Source organism: Danio rerio, chromosome 22 (assembly GCF_052040795.2).
Source record: "Danio rerio strain M-AB ecotype USA chromosome 22, GRCz13ab, whole genome shotgun sequence".
In the NCBI taxonomy this organism is placed as follows: Eukaryota; Metazoa; Chordata; class Actinopteri; order Cypriniformes; family Danionidae; genus Danio; species Danio rerio.
The window spans coordinates 222501-250343 of record NC_141042.1 but is presented as its reverse complement, the minus strand read 5'-3'; the positions used below and the strand labels follow the sequence as shown (position 1 = coordinate 250343).

Genomic DNA, 27843 nt, shown 5'->3' with positions numbered 1-27843 from the left:
ACGATGGAAAAGTCGGTTTTTTTGACGATGGAAAAGTGTTTTTTTTGACGATGGAAAAGTCATTTTTTTGGACGATGGAAAAGTCGTTTTTTTTGACGATGGAAAAGTCGTTTTTTTTGACGATGGACAAGTCGTTTTTGTTGACAATGGAAAAGTCGTTTTTTTGACAATGGAAAACTTGTTTCTTTGACGATGGAAAAGTGTTTTTTTGACGATGGAAAAGTCGTTTTTTTATGATGGAAAAGTCGTTTTTTTTGACGATGGAAAAGTCGTTTTTTTGGAGGATGGAAAAGTGTTTTTTTTGATGATGGAAAAGTCGTTTTTTTTTGACGATGGAAAAGTGTTTTTTTGACGATGGAAAAATTGTTTCTTTGACGATGGAAAAGTCGTTTTTTGATGATGGAAAAGTCGTTTTTTTGACGATGGAAAAGTGTTTTTTTGACGATGAAAAAATTGTTTCTTTGACGATGGAAAAGTCGTTTTTTGATGATGGAAAAGTCGTTTTTTTGATGATGGAAAAGTAGTTTTTTGACGATGGAAAAGTCGTTTTTTTGACGATGGAAAAGTGTTTTTTTTTTGACGATGGAAAAGTCGTTTTTTTGACGATGGAAAAGTCGTTTTTTTGACGATGGAAAAGTGTTTTTTTTTGACGATGGAAAAGTCGTTTTTTTGGAGGATGGAAAAGTGTTTTTTTTGACGATGGAAAAGTCATTTTTTTTGACGATGGAAAAGTGTTTTTTTTGATGATGGAAATGTCTTTTTTTACGGTGGAAAAGTCGTTTTTTGACAATATAAAAAAGTCGTTTTTTGGACGATGGAAAAGTCGTTTCTTTGACGATGGAAAAGTGTTTTTTTTTAAGATGAAAATGTCTTTTTTTACGATGGAAAATTCGTTTTTTGACAATGAAAAGTTGTTTTTTGACGATGGAAAAGTCGTTTTTTTGGACGATGGAAAAGTGTTTTTTTTGACGATGGAAAATTCTTTTTTTGACGATGGAAAAGTCATTTTTTTTGACGATGGAAAAGTGTTTTTTTTTTTGACGATGGAAAAGTCGTTTTTTTGGACGATGGAAAAGTCGTTTTTTTTGACGATGGAAAAGTCGTTTTTTTGACGATGGAAAAGTGTTTTTTTTGACGATGGAAAAGTCGTTTTTGTTGACGATGGAAAAGTCGTCTTTTGACAATTGAAAAGTCGTTTTTTTGACAATGGAAAACTTGTTTCTTTGACGATGGAAAAGTGTTTTTTTGACGATTGAAAAGTCATTTTTTGACAATGGAAAAGTCGTTTTTTTATGATGGAAAAGTCGTTTTTTTTGATGATGGAAAAGTCGTTTTTTGACAATGGAAAAGTCGTTTTTTGATGATGGAAAAGTCGTTTTTTTGACGATGGAAAAGTGTTTTTTTGACGATGAAAAAATTGTTTCTTTGACGATGGAAAAGTGTTTTTTTGACGATGGAAAAATTGTTTCTTTGACGATGGAAAAGTCGTTTTTTGATGATGGAAAAGTCGTTTTTTTGATGATGGAAAAGTCGTTTTTTTGACGATGGAAAAGTCGTTTTTTTGACGATGGAAAAGTGTTTTTTTTTGACGATGGAAAAGTCGTTTTTTTGACGATGGAAAAGTCGTTTTTTTGACGATGGAAAAGTGTTTTTTTTTGACGATGGAAAAGTCGTTTTTTTGGAGGATGGAAAAGTGTTTTCTTTGACGATGGAAAAGTGTTTTTTTGACGATTGAAAAGTCGTTTTTTGACGATGGAAAAGTCGTTTTTTTTGAGGATGGAAAAGTGTTTTTTTTGACGATGGAAAAGTCATTTTTTTGACGATGGAAAAGTCGTTTTTTTGACGATGGAAAAGTCGTTTTTTTGACGATGGAAAAGTCGTTTTTTTGACGATGGAAAAGTGTTTTTTTTTTTGACGATGGAAAAGTCGTTTTTTTGACGATGGAAAAGTCGTTTTTTTGACGATGGAAAAGTGTTTTTTTTGACGATGGAAAAGTCATTTTTTTTGACGATGGAAAAGTGTTTTTTTGACGATGAAAAAATTGTTTCTTTGACGATGGAAAAGTGTTTTTTTGACGATGGAAAAATTGTTTCTTTGACGATGGAAAAGTCGTTTTTTGATGATGGAAAAGTCGTTTTTTTGACGATGGAAAAGTCGTTTTTTTATGATGGAAAAGTCGTTTTTTGACGATGGAAAAGTCGTTTTTTTTATGATGGAAAAGTCGTTTTTTGACGATGGAAAAGTCGTTTTTTGACGATGGAAAAGTTGCTTCTTTGACGATGGAAAAGTTGTTTCTTTGACGATGGAAAAGTGTTTTTTTGACGATGGAAAAGTGTTTTTTTGACGATGGAAAAGTCGTTTTTTTACGATGGAAAAGTTGTTTCTTTGACGATGGAAGAGAAGTTTTTTTTAATGATGGAAAAGTTGTTTTTTTACGATGGAAAAGTCGTTTTTTTTTTTGACGATGGAAAAGTGTTTTTTTTTAAGATGAAAATGTCTTTTTTTACGATGGAAAATTCGTTTTTTGACAATGAAAAGTTGTTTTTTTACGATGGAAAAGTCGTTTTTTTTTTGACGATGGAAAAGTGTTTTTTTTGATGATGGAAATGTCTTTTTTTACGATGGAAAAGTCGTTTTTTGACAATGAAAAGTCGTTTTTTGGACGATGGAAAAGTCGTTTCTTTGACGATGGAAAAGTGTTTTTTTTTAAGATGAAAATGTCTTTTTTTACGATGGAAAATTCGTTTTTTGACAATGAAAAGTTGTTTTTTGACGATGGAAAAGTCGTTTTTTTGGACGATGGAAAAGTGTTTTTTTTGACGATGGAAAATTCTTTTTTTGACGATGGAAAAGTCGGTTTTTTTGACGATGGAAAAGTGTTTTTTTTGACGATGGAAAAGTCATTTTTTTGGACGATGGAAAAGTCGTTTTTTTTGACGATGGAAAAGTCGTTTTTTTTGACGATGGACAAGTCGTTTTTGTTGACAATGGAAAAGTCGTTTTTTTGACAATGGAAAACTTGTTTCTTTGACGATGGAAAAGTGTTTTTTTATGATGGAAAAGTCGTTTTTTTTGACGATGGAAAAGTCGTTTTTTTGGAGGATGGAAAAGTGTTTTTTTTGATGATGGAAAAGTCGTTTTTTTTTGACGATGGAAAAGTGTTTTTTTGACGATGGAAAAATTGTTTCTTTGACGATGGAAAAGTCGTTTTTTGATGATGGAAAAGTCGTTTTTTTGACGATGGAAAAGTCGCTTTTTTGACGATGGAAAAGTCGTTTTTTTGACGATGGAAAAGTCGTTTTTTTGACGATGGAAAAGTCGTTTTTTTGACGATGGAAAAGTGTTTTTTTTTGACGATGGAAAAGTCGTTTTTTTGGAGGATGGAAAAGTGTTTTTTTTGACGATGGAAAAGTCATTTTTTTTGACGATGGAAAAGTGTTTTTTTTGATGATGGAAATGTCTTTTTTTACGGTGGAAAAGTCGTTTTTTGACAATATAAAAAAGTCGTTTTTTGGACGATGGAAAAGTCGTTTCTTTGACGATGGAAAAGTGTTTTTTTTTAAGATGAAAATGTCTTTTTTTACGATGGAAAATTCGTTTTTTGACAATGAAAAGTTGTTTTTTGACGATGGAAAAGTCGTTTTTTTGGACGATGGAAAAGTGTTTTTTTTGACGATGGAAAATTCTTTTTTTGACGATGGAAAAGTCGTTTTTTTTGACGATGGAAAAGTGTTTTTTTTTTTGACGATGGAAAAGTGTTTTTTTGACGATGGAAAAATTGTTTCTTTGACGATGGAAAAGTCGTTTTTTGATGATGGAAAAGTCGTTTTTTTGACGATGGAAAAGTGTTTTTTTGACGATGAAAAAATTGTTTCTTTGACGATGGAAAAGTCGTTTTTTGATGATGGAAAAGTCGTTTTTTTGATGATGGAAAAGTCGTTTTTTTGACGATGGAAAAGTCGTTTTTTTGACGATGGAAAAGTCGTTTTTTTGACGATGGAAAAGTCGTTTTTTTGACGATGGAAAAGTGGTTTTTTTTGACGATGGAAAAGTCGTTTTTTTGGAGGATGGAAAAGTGTTTTTTTTGACGATGGAAAAGTCATTTTTTTTGACGATGGAAAAGTGTTTTTTTTGATGATGGAAATGTCTTTTTTTACGGTGGAAAAGTCGTTTTTTGACAATATAAAAAAGTCGTTTTTTGGACGATGGAAAAGTCGTTTCTTTGACGATGGAAAAGTGTTTTTTTTTAAGATGAAAATGTCTTTTTTTACGATGGAAAATTCGTTTTTTGACAATGAAAAGTTGTTTTTTGACGATGGAAAAGTCGTTTTTTTGGACGATGGAAAAGTGTTTTTTTTGACGATGGAAAATTCTTTTTTTGACGATGGAAAAGTCGTTTTTTTTGACGATGGAAAAGTGTTTTTTTTTTTGACGATGGAAAAGTCGTTTTTTTGGACGATGGAAAAGTCGTTTTTTTGACGATGGAAAAGTGTTTTTTTTGACGATGGAAAAGTCGTTTTTGTTGACGATGGAAAAGTCGTCTTTTGACAATTGAAAAGTCGTTTTTTTGACAATGGAAAACTTGTTTCTTTGACGATGGAAAAGTGTTTTTTTGACGATTGAAAAGTCATTTTTTGACAATGGAAAAGTCGTTTTTTTATGATGGAAAAGTCGTTTTTTTTGATGATGGAAAAGTCGTTTTTTGACAATGGAAAAGTCGTTTTTTGATGATGGAAAAGTCGTTTTTTTGACGATGGAAAAGTGTTTTTTTGACGATGAAAAAATTGTTTCTTTGACGATGGAAAAGTGTTTTTTTGACGATGGAAAAATTGTTTCTTTGACGATGGAAAAGTCGTTTTTTGATGATGGAAAAGTCGTTTTTTTGATGATGGAAAAGTCGTTTTTTTGACGATGGAAAAGTCGTTTTTTTGACGATGGAAAAGTGTTTTTTTTTGACGATGGAAAAGTCGTTTTTTTGACGATGGAAAAGTCGTTTTTTTGACGATGGAAAAGTGTTTTTTTTTGACGATGGAAAAGTCGTTTTTTTGGAGGATGGAAAAGTGTTTTCTTTGACGATGGAAAAGTGTTTTTTTGACGATTGAAAAGTCGTTTTTTGACGGTGGAAAAGTCGTTTTTTTTGAGGATGGAAAAGTGTTTTTTTTGACGATGGAAAAGTCATTTTTTTGACGATGGAAAAGTCGTTTTTTTGACGATGGAAAAGTCGTTTTTTTGACGATGGAAAAGTCGTTTTTTTGACGATGGAAAAGTGTTTTTTTTTTTGACGATGGAAAAGTCGTTTTTTTGACGATGGAAAAGTCGTTTTTTTGACGATGGAAAAGTGTTTTTTTTGACGATGAAAAAGTGTTTTTTTGACGATGAAAAAATTGTTTCTTTGACGATGGAAAAGTGTTTTTTTGACGATGGAAAAATTGTTTCTTTGACGATGGAAAAGTCGTTTTTTGATGATGGAAAAGTCGTTTTTTTGACGATGGAAAAGTCGTTTTTTTATGATGGAAAAGTCGTTTTTTGACGATGGAAAAGTCGTTTTTTTTATGATGGAAAAGTCGTTTTTTGACGATGGAAAAGTCGTTTTTTGACGATGGAAAAGTTGCTTCTTTGACGATGGAAAAGTTGTTTCTTTGACGATGGAAAAGTGTTTTTTTGACGATGGAAAAGTGTTTTTTTGACGATGGAAAAGTCGTTTTTTTACGATGGAAAAGTCGTTTTTTTGACGATGGAAGAGAAGTTTTTTTTAATGATGGAAAAGTTGTTTTTTTACGATGGAAAAGTCGTTTTTTTTTTTGACGATGGAAAAGTGTTTTTTTTGATGATGGAAATGTCTTTTTTTACGATGGAAAAGTCGTTTTTTGACAATGAAAAGTCGTTTTTTGGACGATGGAAAAGTCGTTTCTTTGACGATGGAAAAGTGTTTTTTTTTAAGATGAAAATGTCTTTTTTTACGATGGAAAATTCGTTTTTTGACAATGAAAAGTTGTTTTTTGACGATGGAAAAGTCGTTTTTTTGGACGATGGAAAAGTGTTTTTTTTGACGATGGAAAATTCTTTTTTTGACGATGGAAAAGTCGTTTTTTTTGACGATGGAAAAGTGTTTTTTTTGACGATGGAAAAGTCATTTTTTTGGACGATGGAAAAGTCGTTTTTTTTGACGATGGAAAAGTCGTTTTTTTTGACGATGGACAAGTCGTTTTTGTTGACAATGGAAAAGTCGTTTTTTTGACAATGGAAAACTTGTTTCTTTGACGATGGAAAAGTGTTTTTTTGACGATGGAAAAGTCGTTTTTTTATGATGGAAAAGTCGTTTTTTTTGACGATGGAAAAGTCGTTTTTTTGGAGGATGGAAAAGTGTTTTTTTTGATGATGGAAAAGTCGTTTTTTTTTGACGATGGAAAAGTGTTTTTTTGACGATGGAAAAATTGTTTCTTTGACGATGGAAAAGTCGTTTTTTGATGATGGAAAAGTCGTTTTTTTGACGATGGAAAAGTGTTTTTTTGACGATGAAAAAATTGTTTCTTTGACGATGGAAAAGTCGTTTTTTGATGATGGAAAAGTCGTTTTTTTGATGATGGAAAAGTAGTTTTTTGACGATGGAAAAGTCGTTTTTTTGACGATGGAAAAGTGTTTTTTTTTTGACGATGGAAAAGTCGTTTTTTTGACGATGGAAAAGTCGTTTTTTTGACGATGGAAAAGTGTTTTTTTTTGACGATGGAAAAGTCGTTTTTTTGGAGGATGGAAAAGTGTTTTTTTTGACGATGGAAAAGTCATTTTTTTTGACGATGGAAAAGTGTTTTTTTTGATGATGGAAATGTCTTTTTTTACGGTGGAAAAGTCGTTTTTTGACAATATAAAAAAGTCGTTTTTTGGACGATGGAAAAGTCGTTTCTTTGACGATGGAAAAGTGTTTTTTTTTAAGATGAAAATGTCTTTTTTTACGATGGAAAATTCGTTTTTTGACAATGAAAAGTTGTTTTTTGACGATGGAAAAGTCGTTTTTTTGGACGATGGAAAAGTGTTTTTTTTGACGATGGAAAATTCTTTTTTTGACGATGGAAAAGTCGTTTTTTTTGACGATGGAAAAGTGTTTTTTTTTTTGACGATGGAAAAGTCGTTTTTTTGGACGATGGAAAAGTCGTTTTTTTTGACGATGGAAAAGTCGTTTTTTTGACGATGGAAAAGTGTTTTTTTTGACGATGGAAAAGTCGTTTTTGTTGACGATGGAAAAGTCGTCTTTTGACAATTGAAAAGTCGTTTTTTTGACAATGGAAAACTTGTTTCTTTGACGATGGAAAAGTGTTTTTTTGACGATTGAAAAGTCATTTTTTGACAATGGAAAAGTCGTTTTTTTATGATGGAAAAGTCGTTTTTTTTGATGATGGAAAAGTCGTTTTTTGACAATGGAAAAGTCGTTTTTTGATGATGGAAAAGTCGTTTTTTTGACGATGGAAAAGTGTTTTTTTGACGATGAAAAAATTGTTTCTTTGACGATGGAAAAGTGTTTTTTTGACGATGGAAAAATTGTTTCTTTGACGATGGAAAAGTCGTTTTTTGATGATGGAAAAGTCGTTTTTTTGATGATGGAAAAGTCGTTTTTTTGACGATGGAAAAGTCGTTTTTTTGACGATGGAAAAGTGTTTTTTTTTGACGATGGAAAAGTCGTTTTTTTGACGATGGAAAAGTCGTTTTTTTGACGATGGAAAAGTGTTTTTTTTTGACGATGGAAAAGTCGTTTTTTTGGAGGATGGAAAAGTGTTTTCTTTGACGATGGAAAAGTGTTTTTTTGACGATTGAAAAGTCGTTTTTTGACGATGGAAAAGTCGTTTTTTTTGAGGATGGAAAAGTGTTTTTTTTGACGATGGAAAAGTCATTTTTTTGACGATGGAAAAGTCGTTTTTTTGACGATGGAAAAGTCGTTTTTTTGACGATGGAAAAGTCGTTTTTTTGACGATGGAAAAGTGTTTTTTTTTTTGACGATGGAAAAGTCGTTTTTTTGACGATGGAAAAGTCGTTTTTTTGACGATGGAAAAGTGTTTTTTTTGACGATGGAAAAGTCATTTTTTTTGACGATGGAAAAGTGTTTTTTTGACGATGAAAAAATTGTTTCTTTGACGATGGAAAAGTGTTTTTTTGACGATGGAAAAATTGTTTCTTTGACGATGGAAAAGTCGTTTTTTGATGATGGAAAAGTCGTTTTTTTGACGATGGAAAAGTCGTTTTTTTATGATGGAAAAGTCGTTTTTTGACGATGGAAAAGTCGTTTTTTTTATGATGGAAAAGTCGTTTTTTGACGATGGAAAAGTCGTTTTTTGACGATGGAAAAGTTGCTTCTTTGACGATGGAAAAGTTGTTTCTTTGACGATGGAAAAGTGTTTTTTTGACGATGGAAAAGTGTTTTTTTGACGATGGAAAAGTCGTTTTTTTACGATGGAAAAGTTGTTTCTTTGACGATGGAAGAGAAGTTTTTTTTAATGATGGAAAAGTTGTTTTTTTACGATGGAAAAGTCGTTTTTTTTTTTGACGATGGAAAAGTGTTTTTTTTTAAGATGAAAATGTCTTTTTTTACGATGGAAAATTCGTTTTTTGACAATGAAAAGTTGTTTTTTTACGATGGAAAAGTCGTTTTTTTTTTGACGATGGAAAAGTGTTTTTTTTGATGATGGAAATGTCTTTTTTTACGATGGAAAAGTCGTTTTTTGACAATGAAAAGTCGTTTTTTGGACGATGGAAAAGTCGTTTCTTTGACGATGGAAAAGTGTTTTTTTTTAAGATGAAAATGTCTTTTTTTACGATGGAAAATTCGTTTTTTGACAATGAAAAGTTGTTTTTTGACGATGGAAAAGTCGTTTTTTTGGACGATGGAAAAGTGTTTTTTTTGACGATGGAAAATTCTTTTTTTGACGATGGAAAAGTCGGTTTTTTTGACGATGGAAAAGTGTTTTTTTTGACGATGGAAAAGTCATTTTTTTGGACGATGGAAAAGTCGTTTTTTTTGACGATGGAAAAGTCGTTTTTTTTGACGATGGACAAGTCGTTTTTGTTGACAATGGAAAAGTCGTTTTTTTGACAATGGAAAACTTGTTTCTTTGACGATGGAAAAGTGTTTTTTTATGATGGAAAAGTCGTTTTTTTTGACGATGGAAAAGTCGTTTTTTTGGAGGATGGAAAAGTGTTTTTTTTGATGATGGAAAAGTCGTTTTTTTTTGACGATGGAAAAGTGTTTTTTTGACGATGGAAAAATTGTTTCTTTGACGATGGAAAAGTCGTTTTTTGATGATGGAAAAGTCGTTTTTTTGACGATGGAAAAGTCGCTTTTTTGACGATGGAAAAGTCGTTTTTTTGACGATGGAAAAGTCGTTTTTTTGACGATGGAAAAGTCGTTTTTTTGACGATGGAAAAGTGTTTTTTTTTGACGATGGAAAAGTCGTTTTTTTGGAGGATGGAAAAGTGTTTTTTTTGACGATGGAAAAGTCATTTTTTTTGACGATGGAAAAGTGTTTTTTTTGATGATGGAAATGTCTTTTTTTACGGTGGAAAAGTCGTTTTTTGACAATATAAAAAAGTCGTTTTTTGGACGATGGAAAAGTCGTTTCTTTGACGATGGAAAAGTGTTTTTTTTTAAGATGAAAATGTCTTTTTTTACGATGGAAAATTCGTTTTTTGACAATGAAAAGTTGTTTTTTGACGATGGAAAAGTCGTTTTTTTGGACGATGGAAAAGTGTTTTTTTTGACGATGGAAAATTCTTTTTTTGACGATGGAAAAGTCGTTTTTTTTGACGATGGAAAAGTGTTTTTTTTTTTGACGATGGAAAAGTGTTTTTTTGACGATGGAAAAATTGTTTCTTTGACGATGGAAAAGTCGTTTTTTGATGATGGAAAAGTCGTTTTTTTGACGATGGAAAAGTGTTTTTTTGACGATGAAAAAATTGTTTCTTTGACGATGGAAAAGTCGTTTTTTGATGATGGAAAAGTCGTTTTTTTGATGATGGAAAAGTCGTTTTTTTGACGATGGAAAAGTCGTTTTTTTGACGATGGAAAAGTCGTTTTTTTGACGATGGAAAAGTCGTTTTTTTGACGATGGAAAAGTGGTTTTTTTTGACGATGGAAAAGTCGTTTTTTTGGAGGATGGAAAAGTGTTTTTTTTGACGATGGAAAAGTCATTTTTTTTGACGATGGAAAAGTGTTTTTTTTGATGATGGAAATGTCTTTTTTTACGGTGGAAAAGTCGTTTTTTGACAATATAAAAAAGTCGTTTTTTGGACGATGGAAAAGTCGTTTCTTTGACGATGGAAAAGTGTTTTTTTTTAAGATGAAAATGTCTTTTTTTACGATGGAAAATTCGTTTTTTGACAATGAAAAGTTGTTTTTTGACGATGGAAAAGTCGTTTTTTTGGACGATGGAAAAGTGTTTTTTTTGACGATGGAAAATTCTTTTTTTGACGATGGAAAAGTCGTTTTTTTTGACGATGGAAAAGTGTTTTTTTTTTTGACGATGGAAAAGTCGTTTTTTTGGACGATGGAAAAGTCGTTTTTTTGACGATGGAAAAGTGTTTTTTTTGACGATGGAAAAGTCGTTTTTGTTGACGATGGAAAAGTCGTCTTTTGACAATTGAAAAGTCGTTTTTTTGACAATGGAAAACTTGTTTCTTTGACGATGGAAAAGTGTTTTTTTGACGATTGAAAAGTCATTTTTTGACAATGGAAAAGTCGTTTTTTTATGATGGAAAAGTCGTTTTTTTTGATGATGGAAAAGTCGTTTTTTGACAATGGAAAAGTCGTTTTTTGATGATGGAAAAGTCGTTTTTTTGACGATGGAAAAGTGTTTTTTTGACGATGAAAAAATTGTTTCTTTGACGATGGAAAAGTGTTTTTTTGACGATGGAAAAATTGTTTCTTTGACGATGGAAAAGTCGTTTTTTGATGATGGAAAAGTCGTTTTTTTGATGATGGAAAAGTCGTTTTTTTGACGATGGAAAAGTCGTTTTTTTGACGATGGAAAAGTGTTTTTTTTTGACGATGGAAAAGTCGTTTTTTTGACGATGGAAAAGTCGTTTTTTTGACGATGGAAAAGTGTTTTTTTTTGACGATGGAAAAGTCGTTTTTTTGGAGGATGGAAAAGTGTTTTCTTTGACGATGGAAAAGTGTTTTTTTGACGATTGAAAAGTCGTTTTTTGACGGTGGAAAAGTCGTTTTTTTTGAGGATGGAAAAGTGTTTTTTTTGACGATGGAAAAGTCATTTTTTTGACGATGGAAAAGTCGTTTTTTTGACGATGGAAAAGTCGTTTTTTTGACGATGGAAAAGTCGTTTTTTTGACGATGGAAAAGTGTTTTTTTTTTTGACGATGGAAAAGTCGTTTTTTTGACGATGGAAAAGTCGTTTTTTTGACGATGGAAAAGTGTTTTTTTTGACGATGAAAAAGTGTTTTTTTGACGATGAAAAAATTGTTTCTTTGACGATGGAAAAGTGTTTTTTTGACGATGGAAAAATTGTTTCTTTGACGATGGAAAAGTCGTTTTTTGATGATGGAAAAGTCGTTTTTTTGACGATGGAAAAGTCGTTTTTTTATGATGGAAAAGTCGTTTTTTGACGATGGAAAAGTCGTTTTTTTTATGATGGAAAAGTCGTTTTTTGACGATGGAAAAGTCGTTTTTTGACGATGGAAAAGTTGCTTCTTTGACGATGGAAAAGTTGTTTCTTTGACGATGGAAAAGTGTTTTTTTGACGATGGAAAAGTGTTTTTTTGACGATGGAAAAGTCGTTTTTTTACGATGGAAAAGTCGTTTTTTTGACGATGGAAGAGAAGTTTTTTTTAATGATGGAAAAGTTGTTTTTTTACGATGGAAAAGTCGTTTTTTTTTTTGACGATGGAAAAGTGTTTTTTTTGATGATGGAAATGTCTTTTTTTACGATGGAAAAGTCGTTTTTTGACAATGAAAAGTCGTTTTTTGGACGATGGAAAAGTCGTTTCTTTGACGATGGAAAAGTGTTTTTTTTTAAGATGAAAATGTCTTTTTTTACGATGGAAAATTCGTTTTTTGACAATGAAAAGTTGTTTTTTGACGATGGAAAAGTCGTTTTTTTGGACGATGGAAAAGTGTTTTTGTTGACGATGGAAAATTCTTTTTTTGACGATGGAAAAGTCGGTTTTTTTGACGATGGAAAAGTGTTTTTTTTGACGATGGAAAAGTCATTTTTTTGGACGATGGAAAAGTCGTTTTTTTTGACGATGGAAAAGTCGTTTTTTTTGACGATGGACAAGTCGTTTTTGTTGACAATGGAAAAGTCGTTTTTTTGACAATGGAAAACTTGTTTCTTTGACGATGGAAAAGTGTTTTTTTGACGATGGAAAAGTCGTTTTTTTATGATGGAAAAGTCGTTTTTTTTGACGATGGAAAAGTCGTTTTTTTGGAGGATGGAAAAGTGTTTTTTTTGATGATGGAAAAGTCGTTTTTTTTTTGACGATGGAAAAGTGTTTTTTTGACGATGGAAAAATTGTTTCTTTGACGATGGAAAAGTCGTTTTTTGATGATGGAAAAGTCGTTTTTTTGACGATGGAAAAGTGTTTTTTTGACGATGAAAAAATTGTTTCTTTGACGATGGAAAAGTCGTTTTTTGATGATGGAAAAGTCGTTTTTTTGATGATGGAAAAGTCGTTTTTTTGACGATGGAAAAGTCGTTTTTTTGACGATGGAAAAGTGTTTTTTTTTTGACGATGGAAAAGTCGTTTTTTTGACGATGGAAAAGTCGTTTTTTTGACGATGGAAAAGTGTTTTTTTTTGACGATGGAAAAGTCGTTTTTGTTGACGATGGAAAAGTCGTCTTTTGACAATTGAAAAGTCGTTTTTTTGACAATGGAAAACTTGTTTCTTTGACGATGGAAAAGTGTTTTTTTGACGATTGAAAAGTCATTTTTTGACAATGGAAAAGTCGTTTTTTTATGATGGAAAAGTCGTTTTTTTTGATGATGGAAAAGTCGTTTTTTGACAATGGAAAAGTCGTTTTTTGATGATGGAAAAGTCGTTTTTTTGACGATGGAAAAGTGTTTTTTTGACGATGAAAAAATTGTTTCTTTGACGATGGAAAAGTGTTTTTTTGACGATGGAAAAATTGTTTCTTTGACGATGGAAAAGTCGTTTTTTGATGATGGAAAAGTCGTTTTTTTGATGATGGAAAAGTCGTTTTTTTGACGATGGAAAAGTCGTTTTTTTGACGATGGAAAAGTGTTTTTTTTTGACGATGGAAAAGTCGTTTTTTTGACGATGGAAAAGTCGTTTTTTTGACGATGGAAAAGTGTTTTTTTTTGACGATGGAAAAGTCGTTTTTTTGGAGGATGGAAAAGTGTTTTCTTTGACGATGGAAAAGTGTTTTTTTGACGATTGAAAAGTCGTTTTTTGACGGTGGAAAAGTCGTTTTTTTTGAGGATGGAAAAGTGTTTTTTTTGACGATGGAAAAGTCATTTTTTTGACGATGGAAAAGTCGTTTTTTTGACGATGGAAAAGTCGTTTTTTTGACGATGGAAAAGTCGTTTTTTTGACGATGGAAAAGTGTTTTTTTTTTTTGACGATGGAAAAGTCGTTTTTTTGACGATGGAAAAGTCGTTTTTTTGACGATGGAAAAGTGTTTTTTTTGACGATGAAAAAGTGTTTTTTTGACGATGAAAAAATTGTTTCTTTGACGATGGAAAAGTGTTTTTTTGACGATGGAAAAATTGTTTCTTTGACGATGGAAAAGTCGTTTTTTGATGATGGAAAAGTCGTTTTTTTGACGATGGAAAAGTCGTTTTTTTATGATGGAAAAGTCGTTTTTTGACGATGGAAAAGTCGTTTTTTTTATGATGGAAAAGTCGTTTTTTGACGATGGAAAAGTCGTTTTTTGACGATGGAAAAGTTGCTTCTTTGACGATGGAAAAGTTGTTTCTTTGACGATGGAAAAGTGTTTTTTTGACGATGGAAAAGTGTTTTTTTGACGATGGAAAAGTCGTTTTTTTACGATGGAAAAGTCGTTTTTTTGACGATGGAAGAGAAGTTTTTTTTAATGATGGAAAAGTTGTTTTTTTACGATGGAAAAGTCGTTTTTTTTTTTGACGATGGAAAAGTGTTTTTTTTGATGATGGAAATGTCTTTTTTTACGATGGAAAAGTCGTTTTTTGACAATGAAAAGTCGTTTTTTGGACGATGGAAAAGTCGTTTCTTTGACGATGGAAAAGTGTTTTTTTTTAAGATGAAAATGTCTTTTTTTACGATGGAAAATTCGTTTTTTGACAATGAAAAGTTGTTTTTTGACGATGGAAAAGTCGTTTTTTTGGACGATGGAAAAGTGTTTTTGTTGACGATGGAAAATTCTTTTTTTGACGATGGAAAAGTCGGTTTTTTTGACGATGGAAAAGTGTTTTTTTTGACGATGGAAAAGTCATTTTTTTGGACGATGGAAAAGTCGTTTTTTTTGACGATGGAAAAGTCGTTTTTTTTGACGATGGACAAGTCGTTTTTGTTGACAATGGAAAAGTCGTTTTTTTGACAATGGAAAACTTGTTTCTTTGACGATGGAAAAGTGTTTTTTTGACGATGGAAAAGTCGTTTTTTTATGATGGAAAAGTCGTTTTTTTTGACGATGGAAAAGTCGTTTTTTTGGAGGATGGAAAAGTGTTTTTTTTGATGATGGAAAAGTCGTTTTTTTTTTGACGATGGAAAAGTGTTTTTTTGACGATGGAAAAATTGTTTCTTTGACGATGGAAAAGTCGTTTTTTGATGATGGAAAAGTCGTTTTTTTGACGATGGAAAAGTGTTTTTTTGACGATGAAAAAATTGTTTCTTTGACGATGGAAAAGTCGTTTTTTGATGATGGAAAAGTCGTTTTTTTGATGATGGAAAAGTCGTTTTTTTGACGATGGAAAAGTCGTTTTTTTGACGATGGAAAAGTGTTTTTTTTTTGACGATGGAAAAGTCGTTTTTTTGACGATGGAAAAGTCGTTTTTTTGACGATGGAAAAGTGTTTTTTTTTGACGATGGAAAAGTCGTTTTTTTGGAGGATGGAAAAGTGTTTTTTTTGACGATGGAAAAGTCATTTTTTTTGACGATGGAAAAGTGTTTTTTTTGATGATGGAAATGTCTTTTTTTACGGTGGAAAAGTCGTTTTTTGACAATATAAAAAAGTCGTTTTTTGGACGATGGAAAAGTCGTTTCTTTGACGATGGAAAAGTGTTTTTTTTTAAGATGAAAATGTCTTTTTTTACGATGGAAAATTCGTTTTTTGACAATGAAAAGTTGTTTTTTGACGATGGAAAAGTCGTTTTTTTGGACGATGGAAAAGTGTTTTTTTTGACGATGGAAAATTCTTTTTTTGACGATGGAAAAGTCGTTTTTTTTGACGATGGAAAAGTGTTTTTTTTTTTGACGATGGAAAAGTCGTTTTTTTGGACGATGGAAAAGTCGTTTTTTTTGACGATGGAAAAGTCGTTTTTTTGACGATGGAAAAGTGTTTTTTTTGACGATGGAAAAGTCGTTTTTGTTGACGATGGAAAAGTCGTCTTTTGACAATTGAAAAGTCGTTTTTTTGACAATGGAAAACTTGTTTCTTTGACGATGGAAAAGTGTTTTTTTGACGATTGAAAAGTCATTTTTTGACAATGGAAAAGTCGTTTTTTTATGATGGAAAAGTCGTTTTTTTTGATGATGGAAAAGTCGTTTTTTGACAATGGAAAAGTCGTTTTTTGATGATGGAAAAGTCGTTTTTTTGACGATGGAAAAGTGTTTTTTTGACGATGAAAAAATTGTTTCTTTGACGATGGAAAAGTGTTTTTTTGACGATGGAAAAATTGTTTCTTTGACGATGGAAAAGTCGTTTTTTGATGATGGAAAAGTCGTTTTTTTGACGATGGAAAAGTCGTTTTTTTGACGATGGAAAAGTCGTTTTTTTGAAGATGGAAAAGTGTTTTTTTTTGACGATGGAAAAGTCGTTTTTTTGGAGGATGGAAAAGTGTTTTTTTTTACGATGGAAAAGTGTTTTTTTGACGATGAAAAAATTGTTTCTTTGACGATGGAAAAGTCGTTTTTTGATGATGGAAAAGTCGTTTTTTTGACGATGGAAAAGTCGTTTTTTATGATGGAAAAGTCGTTTTTTGACGATGGAAAAGTTGTTTTTTGATGATGGAAAAGTTGTTTCTTTGACGATGGAAGAGTAGTTTTTTTTAATGATGGAAAAGTTGTTTTTTTACGATGGAAAAGTCGTTTTTTTGGACAATGGAAAAGTGTTTTTTTGAAGATTGATAAGTTTTTTTTTGATGACGCTTTTTTTGATGATGGAAAAGTGTTTTTTTTTGACGATGGAAAAGTCGTTTCTTTGACGATAGAAAAGTCGTTTTTTTGATGATGGAAAGTCGTTTTTTTAAGATGGAAATGTCGTTTTTTGACAATGGAAAAGTCGTTTTTTGACGACAGATGCGTTTTTTTTCATCAGTATTTTCTCCATGGTATGCGTGTTATCGCTCGTCATCATTGCCACAGCCACATCACCCTGCAGCCCAAGACCGGTTACTCACTGAAGCTAAGCAGGGCTGAGCCTGGTCAGTACCTGGATGGGAGACCACTAGGGAACACTAGGTTGCTGTTGGAAGTGGTGTTAGTGAGGCCAGCAGGGGGCGCTCAACCTGTGGTCTGCGTGAGTCCTAATACCCCAGTAAAAGTGAAGGGGACACTATACTGTCAGTGGGCGCCGTCTTTCGGATGAGACGTTAAACCGAGGTCCTGACTCTCTGTGGTCATTAATAATCCCATGGCACTTCTCGTGAAAGAACAGTGGTGTAACCCCAGTGTCCTGGCCAAAGTCCCTCTATCGGCCCTTACGATCATGGCCTCCCGATCATCCCCTTCCACCGAATTGGCTCCATCACTGTCTCTTCACTCCACCAATAGCTGGTGTGTGGTGAAGCACTGGTGCTGTTGTCCTGTGGCTGCCGGAGCATCATCCAAGTGGAGCTGCACACTGGTGCTGGTGTGGAGAGACCCCCCTCATGATTGTAAAGCGCTTTGGGTGTACGGCCATACACAATAACTGCGCTATATAAATACACATTACATTTTTTGCATTACATCATCATCTGTTCTTACCCAAACACCTGGTGTCTCCAACAGCATACACAGATGCAGCTCTGGGCCTCTTGGTGACCAGCGCCAGCTCTCCAAAATACTGTCCTCTGGAGCAGCGAGCCACCTCCACCTCCTCCTGCAGGAGCTGACAAGCACGGGTCTACACACACACACAGAACTGCATCAGTAGAGAACATCATGTTGGAGCATGCACACAGACGTGTGAGAGACCGTGTGTCGTGCAGCAGACACTCTCACCTTACTCCTGATCATGATCCGCACCTCTCCAGACTCCACGATGTAGAAGCAGTCAGCAGAATCCCCCTGAGGGAAGCACAGAGCCGCGTCAGCACTGAACACACAGCAGAAGCGCAGCCTCTTCATGCTCTCATCACCATACCCACAGACGGGAAACTAGCTCTGGTGTGTGTCCTGCTCTCCTGCACACACATGATCGACTGCAGGACATTCAGAATAACTACAAGCAGAGCTGGTCAGCTGACGTCACCTGCTGAATGATGCGCTCGCCGTCACTGAAGCTCCTCATGCCCAGAACATCCACGATCTTCATACGCTCCGACAGCTGAAACACACACACACACACACACACACACACACACACAATCTTCTTATGCTCGAGAGAACACCAGAGAACAGCTGAAAAACACACACACACACACACACACACACACACCTGCAGAGACTTCAGCAGCGGCACACACTCGATGAAGCTCTCGTACATCCTCCTCTTCTTAGCATTATTCTTCACGATGAGTCTGTGGAACGTGGCTCTGTCCTGAACACACACACACACACACAGTCACACACACACTGTCACAGAAAGCTGGAGGTGCTGTACAGGAAGTGACCTCACCAGTGCCCACAGTGCCCCCTCCTGGAGCGCCCTGATGGTGGCGGCGCGCGGCGTGTTGTACATCAGCGCTAGCTCTCCAAAACTGCCTTTATGATCATAGCGGCCGACTGAGTGCTGGAGCCCATCCTGCTGGATCACGATCTCATACACACCCCTGCCACACACACATACACACACACACACACACACACACACACACACACACACACACACACACACAGAAACATTACACCTCAACACTGTGAATAAACTAAAGCTGCAGTGTGTGTGTGTGTGTGTGTGTGTGTGTGTGTGTGTGTGTTCGACTCTTCTGCAGTGTATAAGCAGCATCATGTGTGTGCAGATATTCAGAAACATGCGCAGTGAACACTCCTGTTTATCTGAGACACAAGTCAGATATTCTGCTGTGAACATGTGTGTGTGTGTGTGTGTGTGTGTTACGTGCCGGAGCGGCTGTCTGTGTTTGGTCTCTTTAACCCGCCCATGTGTGCACTCATCTAAGTGTGCGTCTGTGACTGAAACGCGCCCTCTGGTGGACAGCAGCAGACTCTGTAATGAGCTGCAGATTCAGAGTTCCACATGAGGTGATTAATGAGCAGATAATATCAATATTAGGAGTGTAAACATGAGAAGAGCAGGTCACACTGTAACCCCGTGTGCTGACAACACACTGCATGAGGAGATGCGCAGTGATGAGCAGTTTACAGCAGAGGAAGCACAGAATAGCGGACTCACTGACTCCAGCACAGCGCTGAGCTCCATACTCTCATCAACACACATTACAGCTCGTGAACATGAGTAGATGCTGAATCACTGATGTGTGTTGGTCTCAGATCTGAAGTTCAGTGTCGGACGCTTTATTGTGTTGTATTGACAGCTGCTGCTGACAGTAGTGTGCTGATAAACGTCCCGTCAGACTCACATTAGCAGCGTTTAACACTGAGTAAAGCACATGAGCTGTAGCTGATATACAATCAGCAGTCATGTTTCCATCCAGAGATGTGAATTAAATGCATGTGCAAAACTCGACTGTGGCTGAACGGCGTGTGTATAAAGCAGCGTTTCCATCCAACGAGTCAAAGACAACACAACGGCCACTTCCTGATGAACTGGAGCCAAATGTCAACAGTAAAAGCTGAATATACTGCAGTAGGAGAAGCTGCCGGAGTCTTTTCTTTATTTAATCAATGACTTTAGACGTCACGCCTCAGACGACAATGCTGACACGCAGTGCAGGCGTGAGCTGGAGGTTCTGGAGGTCATTAATAATATAATAACACTAAAACTGAAATGTTAGCAATGACCAAAACAATCTCTCAACAGAGTCACATCATTTTATATAATGCTTTTTTAGTTTCACCTTTATTGGATAGAACAGTCGAGAGAAATGACAGAGAGCAGAGAGCAGGAGGATCAGCATTGGACGGCGAGGCGGAATTGAACTTGGGTCGCCGCCGTGAGCTGGGGAGTGCATGTGTCAGAACACTAACCACTACACCACTGCCGCTGACCACCAGGGCCGGAGTGGGACTCCTTTTCAGCTCTGGAGTTTCAAGCCTCACACCGGCCCACCTCAGTTCACGACTGACTATATTAAAATAAGTAAATAAATAAATATTTCCAAATCAGTTTCTAATCAGTCTTTTTTTGTTTTTGTTTTTTTTTTTGAGAAAACAGCTGCTTTAGAACTTCAAATGTTCAACAACCCTGACTGTATTATATGTCTTATCAATAAAAATGAAACACTAAATTACTCTTACGAGGATCGAACCCGGGTCCACGGCATCTTAACTTACCGTGCTAACCGCTTGACCACTACAAATGTACTATGCAAGATGACACAACTGAGTTTTATCATCATTAAAATAGGTCAAAAGAGCAGAGCTGCGGTAAAATAATGAATAAAAAGGCTGTGGTCAAGTTAGTAAATAAATTCATTTAAAAAGTGTGACTGCTGAGAGCAACAGATTCTGGAGCTAGGGACACCGGCCCTCGCGGCCAAAAAACGGACCGGCCCACCGGGAATTCTCCCGGTCCTGCTGATTAGCCAATCCGGGCCTGCTGACCACATCACCTTCTGTAATGCGCACACTGGAACGTGTTCAGTGAAAGTGTTTCCATCATAGTTCATGCGCATCTTTATCAAATATCGAGTTGATTCTACTCAGTTATGTGTTTTTCAACAACTCTAACATATGCAGATCTCCACAATCAGCAGTGATATGGGTGAGTGAACCGCTTCTGTCAGCGCTCTGCTGTTCAGCTGTGAGGAATTGAAGCCGTTTCTAATATATTCATTTCAGCTGCAGGTCAGGACAAAACTCCATCTTCCTTCTGCCGCTGCTTTTAGATCGAGCAGGACTTCAGTCAGCCTTTAGGCTCGATAGTCAGGGTCACTCCTGTTGGTCCTCAATCTGGCAACCTGCGCTTGCGTGTGTTTTGGACGAGCAATGCAATACCTAGCTCAACCACTGGGTGTCAAACTCATGTGCTGCACCGTTAAATCAAGTAAACTGGATTTCACCTCCAAGTGTTAAGGATTCTTGTGCCCTACAGAACGACTGAATTACCTCAGTGTGCGGATACTGATATTGAGCAAATAGCAAAATCATGGAAAGAGGGGCGTGGCTAAGAATAAGAGGGGGTGTGGCTAAAAACATTGATGCTGCGTCCCAATTCACCAGCTTCCCGTCCTAGTGTTAGTAAATAAAAGTGTCCCGAACTGCAGTGTGTTGAGTTTGACGCTTTTAGAGTGGAGTGTAAGTGTGTGAGGTGGGGCGCAGTGTGTGTGTGTGAAGCTGAAATGCATGTCCTCAGAGGGCCTACTCACACCATGCTATCTAAACCGTGCTCAGGCCCGTTTCCCGGATCATTTGAGAAGTGTGAGTGCGCTGAGGCATGGTTCTCTTGGCGGTTCACTTGGGCTTTGGTGTGGTATGCTTGTAGTGTAAGCACAAAACGCGCCAAAGCCCGAAACTGAAAGCGAGACGTGACTTTAAGGGGCTGTTTCATCTGGATTTATTAATCATTCTTACTGTTCACTGAACACAAACTGCCGTAGATTATTAAAGACGCAAACTCCTCACTGCACCACAGCTGCACCCTCAGCAGATCTCCTCATTCCTGCAGCACGAGAGCTTTATGACTGTTTATGAGCACCAAAAGTGGCGGATCTGTCCGGTGAAATATCTGACTGTGTGTCCCCGCATCCCTAAGGACTGTTTGGCGAGATATTTGACTGCGTGTCACTGCATATCAAACCACTGACACGATATCACTAGAGCAATCTCCACTGTGCTGAGCGACAGCGCTTCACTGAACAGCGCAGCGGCGATGACGGAAGCGTGTCCAGGCCTGATTGTGGTGTGAGCGCGGGCCGTCGGGGGAGACGGGAGGGGGGGCAAGCGTGCTTTGGCCCGGTGTGAGGCAACTGTACATAGTGCGAGTACGGCCAGAGAAGGACTAATGGAAACAGGACATGGCCTCACCTCTCGATGACGTAGAAATTATCCCCGTCGTCACCCTGATTGATGATGCACTCGCCAGGTTTGACCAACACCTCAAACATGCTGTCTAACACCTCCGCCAGCTGATCCTGAATGCACACACACACACACACACACACACAGATGTCAGACAGGCCTGTGGTCAGTGTGTGTGTTAGACAGGTGTGTGATCAGCGTGTGTGTGTGTGTGTGTGTGTGTGTGTGTGTGTGTGTGTGTGTGTGTGTGTGTGTGTGTGCGTGTGTGTGTGCGCGTGCGTGCGTGCACGCTGACCTCCTCCAGGGTCTTGAACAGCAGGATGTGTTTGCAGGCGTCCTGCAGCCGCTGCCGCTGCTCATCCGTCTTCTGGTGCAGCACGGTCAGCTGCGAGCCTTCATCACCATCATCCTCATCCTCATCAGGGTTATAGGGCTCCGCACACACTGGAGGAGCACACACACACACACACATACACACGAGAAACATCTCACCTTCAAGCTGAAGCACTGGATTAGGCAGATGAAGCTGTTACTGGTGTAGAGCTGTGTTTACCTGACACCCGCCTGTTGCACTTACTGGGAGGAGGAGCTGCAGACACACACACACACACACACACACACACACGGTTTATAAAGGAGGGAATCAGGCATAACAGTAGAGTTTTCCACCGCTAACAGCACAACTGAAGCTCTGTTTTCTTCACGGTTCATTTTCCTTCTTAAAACATTAGCTAAACCACATGTTAGAGAGGAACACTTCGGCTTGAACATCAGATCTGTCTCTGCCTTGCTAGTCTAGTGTAGGCTTGACATTGTGTACAGTATTGCCAGAGTATGTTGTTGGGTTCATCCAGAATAAAGCAGTGCAGTTGTAGAAGACTGAATAACCGCCGGCTGGATCTGCATTATACTGATTATTACACTGACGCTATCATTTACTAGCTCTTGAACTACACAAAGCTTACCGACAGAGGAACTACAACTCACTCACTCGCCTATTTAATTATGCGGTCAGAAGATGAACATGCGTACACATTAATCAGCTGTCATCAGAGAGTAACTTACCTGTGCAGACCGACCAATCAGAGTGCAGTACTGCAGAGAGCTGAGTCATGATACGTCAGTGTATTGAGCTGATTCATGAGTAGCAGATGAACAGGCAGGAGAGCTAGACTACACGAAAGAGCTCGTTTCCTCTTTAATTACCCACCTCAAACTTTCAGCTGTTTAGTGTCGATAATACTTCATTATGCTATAGGAAATACTCTTCGTGTCAATTAAACACTTTATTAGGTACACCTCTAGTACTGGTCGGACCTCTTTCACCTTCAGAACTGCCTGAATCCTGGGTGTTGTAGATTCATCAAGCTGCTGGAAATATTCCTCAGAGATTTTGCTCCATATTGTCATGATAGCATCACACAGTTGCTGCAGATTTGTCGGCTGCACATCCATGATGCCAATCTCCCGTTCCACCACATCCCAAAGCTGCTCTATTGGATTCTGATCTAAAGCTGATCTATTGAGCTCTGGTGACTGTGGAGGCCATTTGAGTACAGTGAACTCATCGTCATGTTCAAGACACCAGTCTGAGATGATTGAGCTTTATGACATGCTGCGTTATCCTGCTGGAAGTAGCCATCAGAAGATGGAGACACTGTGCTCATAAAGGGATGGACATGGTCAGCAGCAATACTCAGGTAGGCTGTGGCGTTGATGCTCAATTGGTACTAATGGACCCAAAGAAAATCTCCCCCACACCATTACACCACCACCAGCAGCCTGAACCGCTGATACAAGGCAGGATGATCCATGCTTTCATGTTGTCTGAGCCGAGCATCTGAATGTGTCAGCAGAAATGGAGACTCATCAGAGCAGCAACGTTTCTCCAATCTTCTATTGTCCAGTTTTGGTGAGTCTGTGTGAATTGTAGCCTCAGTTTCCTGTTCTTAGCTGACAGGAGCGGCACCCGGTGTGCTCTTCTGCTGCTGTAGCCCATCCGCCTCAAGGTTGGCCGTGTTGTGTGTTCAGAGATGCTCTTCTGCAGAGCTCGGTTGTAGCGAGTGCTTATTTGAGTTACTGTTGCCTTTCTATCAGCTGGAACCAGTCTGGCCATTCTCCTCTGACCTCATCAACAAGGCATTTGCGCCCACAGAACTGCCGCTCACTGGATATTTCCTCTTTGTCGGAGCATTCTCTGTAAAGCCTAGAGATGGTTGTGCGTGAAAATCCCAGTAGATCAGCAGTTTCTGAAATACTCAGAGCAGCCCGTCTGGCAGCAACAACCATGCCACGATCAAAGTCTCTTAAATCCCCTTTCTTCCCCATTCTGATGCTCGCTCTGACCTGCTGCAGATCCTCTTGACCATGTCTACATGCAGAAATGCAGTGAGCTGCTGCCCTGTGATTGGCTGATAAGAGATTTGTGTTAACGAGCAGCTGGACAGGTGTACCTAATAAAGTGGCCGCTGAGTGTATATTAACCCTGTGCGTGCTGTTGGGTCGTTTTTATCCACTCTGGGCTGAATTTGAGTCGTAATTTGGCCTCATCTTTCTCTGTGTTTCAGTAAATGTGATGTTTTTGTTGATAATTCATACTTTGACACATATTTAGGGAAAATGCTTTGAAAATGTTTAAAAACTCAATACTCTGTTCAGACTGACTCCTCTTTGGTTCTGTTGGTGCTGTTTTCGCCCCGTTGACCTCCATTATAATCACATTTATTGATTGCTAAGCCATGACAGCATATTTGCAGATATGTGGAGTATAGTGTGTGTGAGAGCTTTGCCCGCAGAGTAAACAGATGAAGTTGTTTACAGTAAACTCATCTCTGTGAATGCTTTCTGAATGTGTGTGGGAGAAATGACGAGGAGAGATAAACACTCAAACTCGCTCATTCTGTCATTTTCTTTTCGGCTTAGTCTCTTTATTAATCTGGGGTCGCCACAGTGGAATGAACCGCCAACTTATCCAGCATGTGTTTTACACAGAGGATGCTCTTCCAGCTGCAACCCATCTGTGGGAAACACCCATACACTCATTCACACACATACACTATGGTCAATTTCAGCTTACCCGATTCCCCTGTAGCGCATGTGTTATATGAGAATACAAGTTTCAGTCAGCAGCAGAATAAGCTGTGTTTAGAAGATGCAGAGACACACACCACTACAGCAGCAGGTCAGTGACTCTCTCATGACTGTTTATACATTACAGTGAGGGTTAGGGTAGACATTAATTAATGGGTAATTTAATAAATGATATAAATAACTCTCGGTAACGTCTGGCTGCAGCTGTATCCCTTCTAGCAGCAACCACTATAATGTCTAAAAATCATGGCAGTGATGAGAGCAAGCTGAGCGAGAGTCTAAAGCCTACAATACTGACACAGCTGCGGCCGCTCACAGGAGGAATTAAACAGAAGTGGATTCAACATTTAGGGGTTGAATATTTCTGCACATGAACATTTAGAGACTGAAGTTTCAAAGTCTGAAAGTCACAAAGACACCGACAAATACATCAATACTGCGCGCACGCACACGCACACACACACACACACACACACACACACACACACACACACACACGTGGAAAATATTGGTTTTCCCTATTGATCTTCATGGTTGTCCATATTGGAACAGAATAAATACGAGTCTCTGGAAGACTTTAAGATGTGTAAAATAACTGTTCAGAGGCGAGCGGGTGTGAAGATAATAAAGCAGCGTTCCCAAATCTCCAACAACACGTGTTCCAGACTATACCAGCACATGTGTGAGAGTAGACGGTGGAACTGGGAAGAGCTCCTGTGAGGAGGTAAACATCTGTCACCTTTATCCCACTGCTGATCCAGCTCACAGTGTTTAAATAGAGATTCTGTTCACATTAATGCAAACTGACAATAGTACAGGGCTTCTACAGGCTTCATCAAGTCAGATTTAACACATTAAGAACATTTTAAGACTATAATAAATGAAATTTCAGACTTAAAGACTTTTTTAATGACCAATTTAAAACCTTAATAAAACATTTCAAACATATGCTATTGTAAGGAAGATAAATAAACCATATTATTTAAAAATAGAGTTAATAAATAACATTTCTTAAAACTTTTATTGAAATATTTTGTTAGTTTTTGTATAGAGTAAAGCTTTACATGGACATAAGAAAATCAAGACCAGTGTAAACAGATCAAGACCTACAGCACAATATTTCAATGGATTTAAGACTTCTTAAGGCCCTAAATTAGGCTTTTGAAATGTCAGATTTTAAGACCCTGCAGAAACCCTGATATAAATGAATAATAAACAGAAAATAAATAATTGGGTTTTGTAGTGTTGGGTTACTTTAGAATCCTCTGATGGATCATTTAATATTTTATGCACAGATTAATGGCAAAATGTGTTTGTAGTTAACGAGACCATAATCAGGAATCTTTCATATACAGGAGAGTAAGCCGGTAACTCCAGCATACACCGTTACTTTTAGCCCCTCTGACTCAGCATAATGAGCGGGATGACCTTTGACATGAGGTGGTACTCTACTTTCTAGATGTTGAATTAAACATTCATTTATTTTATTTTCGGCTTAGTCCCTTTATTAATCAGGGTTCACCACAGCAGAATGAACCGCCAACTATTACAGCATATGTTTTATGCAGCGGATACCCTTCCAGCTGCAACCCATCACTGGGAAACACCCATACACACTCATTCACACACACGCAGTCAATACACTACGGTCAGTGTAGTTCATCAGTTCCCCTATAGCACATGTGTTTGGACTGTGGGGGAAACCGGAGCACCCGGAGGAAACCCACGCCAGCATGAGGAGAACATGCAAACTCCACACAGAAACACCAGCTGACCCAGCCGGGACTCAAACCAGCAACCTTCTTGCTGTGATGTGATTGTGCTACCCACTGTGCCACCGTGACGCCCTATATTAAACATTCCCTTTTAAAATTGGGTCTGTATGAAATGAGCCGAACTTCACAGCTGTTCTGCCCTCACCTGTGCCCATCCACTTCCCCAGTACCTGTCCTGCCGTCTGCTCTATGGTTTTCAGCATTCTTCAAAATATCTCATTAACCATAATAATACTTCATTTTTATATAGCGCCTTTAAATATTAGTTCTTAAAGCGCTTCAAACTAAAATATACAGAAGTAAAGAGTTTTGAGTAAGAATAAAACATTAAAAATAGACAAAAGCTTCAGTTATGTGGAATAATAACACACTGAGAACAGAACACACCGCTCACCAACAGCCCAGTGCCGAGGCTGAGGATGCACAGGGCCACTTCTCAAGCGATGTTGCTGGGCAGTTTGATGCTGCTTCACTAGAGTGGGCAATAATATTGTATATATGTATACTGACTTGATTTTTAAACTGAACACAATAACGTAACATCACTGCATTCAGGAGAAAATAACAGGAAGAAAAGAGAATCATTCAGAGAAATGCATTAAGCTTTAAGGCTATATTACTGTATCTGTACCTCATTCATTGCCCTATATTGACCCAGTGTCTCACCTGCTTCCACATGTGTAGCATCATTTGCCAAAGTTGCCAGAACACAGCTCAGAGTCTGCCCTGTGCCCCTCAGCCTCTTTAGTGAACAGAGAAACTGAAGAATCTGATTAAAAGTGAATTTAAGTGTGAATCAGCGCTTTAATGCCTCGTTATGAACGCGAATAAAGACATTAAATGCCATACTGTAGTAATAATCATGTAGATGTGGTTGTGTGATCAATAATAAACGCGTTCACACTCAGATGAAGCAAAGTTCGGGCCACCTTTAAAAGTGAAATCATCAGGGAAGTCGTCCTCCTCTTCATCCTCCTCCTCCGGTTTCTCCTCCTCCTCTTCTTCCTCCGGTTTCTCCTCCTCCTCGACGCTGGAGTCGGTGTGTGCGGAGTCCCGGTCGAAGGCCTCCCCGCGGGTCACCGGAGAGCGGCTGCTAGCGGACCGGGTGGAGCTCCGGGTGTCCCGCAGGCCGGTGAAATACCGCACGCTGAACTCCAACAGGTCCGCGGGCTGCCGCCGCAGCACCTCCAGCGTGAAACCCCGCAGCAGCTCCGGGAGACCCGCCGGCACCGGCACGCTCATGCTGGGCTTCAGTGCGGAGATCAGAAACTCTCAGACTGCGAGATCTCCGGCCGCTCCCGGTGCTGTTCCCGCGGCCACACACTCCCGCTTCGACCCGCCGATCGACCCAGACTTTCCATCACAGCGGAACATATCGACTGCCCTCAAAACCATCACGAGTGCAGGACGGCAGTTCATAACTGTTACTGTCTGTACAATGAGCATATGCTTCTGCGAGCACCGGTGCAGACAACCGTGAAGGGCATCGGCGGGAAAAACGCCTGAGGCGGGAAAACCCCAACG

The 27843-nt window shown here is 37.7% G+C and overlaps 2 protein-coding genes across 2 annotated transcripts in view; both read right to left on the bottom strand.

Moving 5' to 3' along the window:
- The window catches only part of prkar2ab (protein kinase, cAMP-dependent, regulatory, type II, alpha, B), a 773085-nt gene extending 745500 nt beyond the window's left edge, over nt 1-27585 (bottom strand). The window contains 9 exon segments of the mRNA NM_212958.1: nt 17120-17258; nt 17357-17422; nt 17607-17681; nt 17793-17894; nt 17973-18126; nt 21461-21567; nt 21750-21898; nt 22008-22043; nt 27249-27585. Of these exon segments, the coding sequence (NP_998123.1) occupies nt 17120-17258; nt 17357-17422; nt 17607-17681; nt 17793-17894; nt 17973-18126; nt 21461-21567; nt 21750-21898; nt 22008-22043; nt 27249-27561 (1141 nt within the window). The 5' untranslated portion in view covers nt 27562-27585.
- Nucleotides 1-27843, bottom strand: part of zgc:112334 — a gene marked incomplete at its 3' end in the record, with an annotated part of 817035 nt that overhangs the window by 745502 nt on the left and 43690 nt on the right.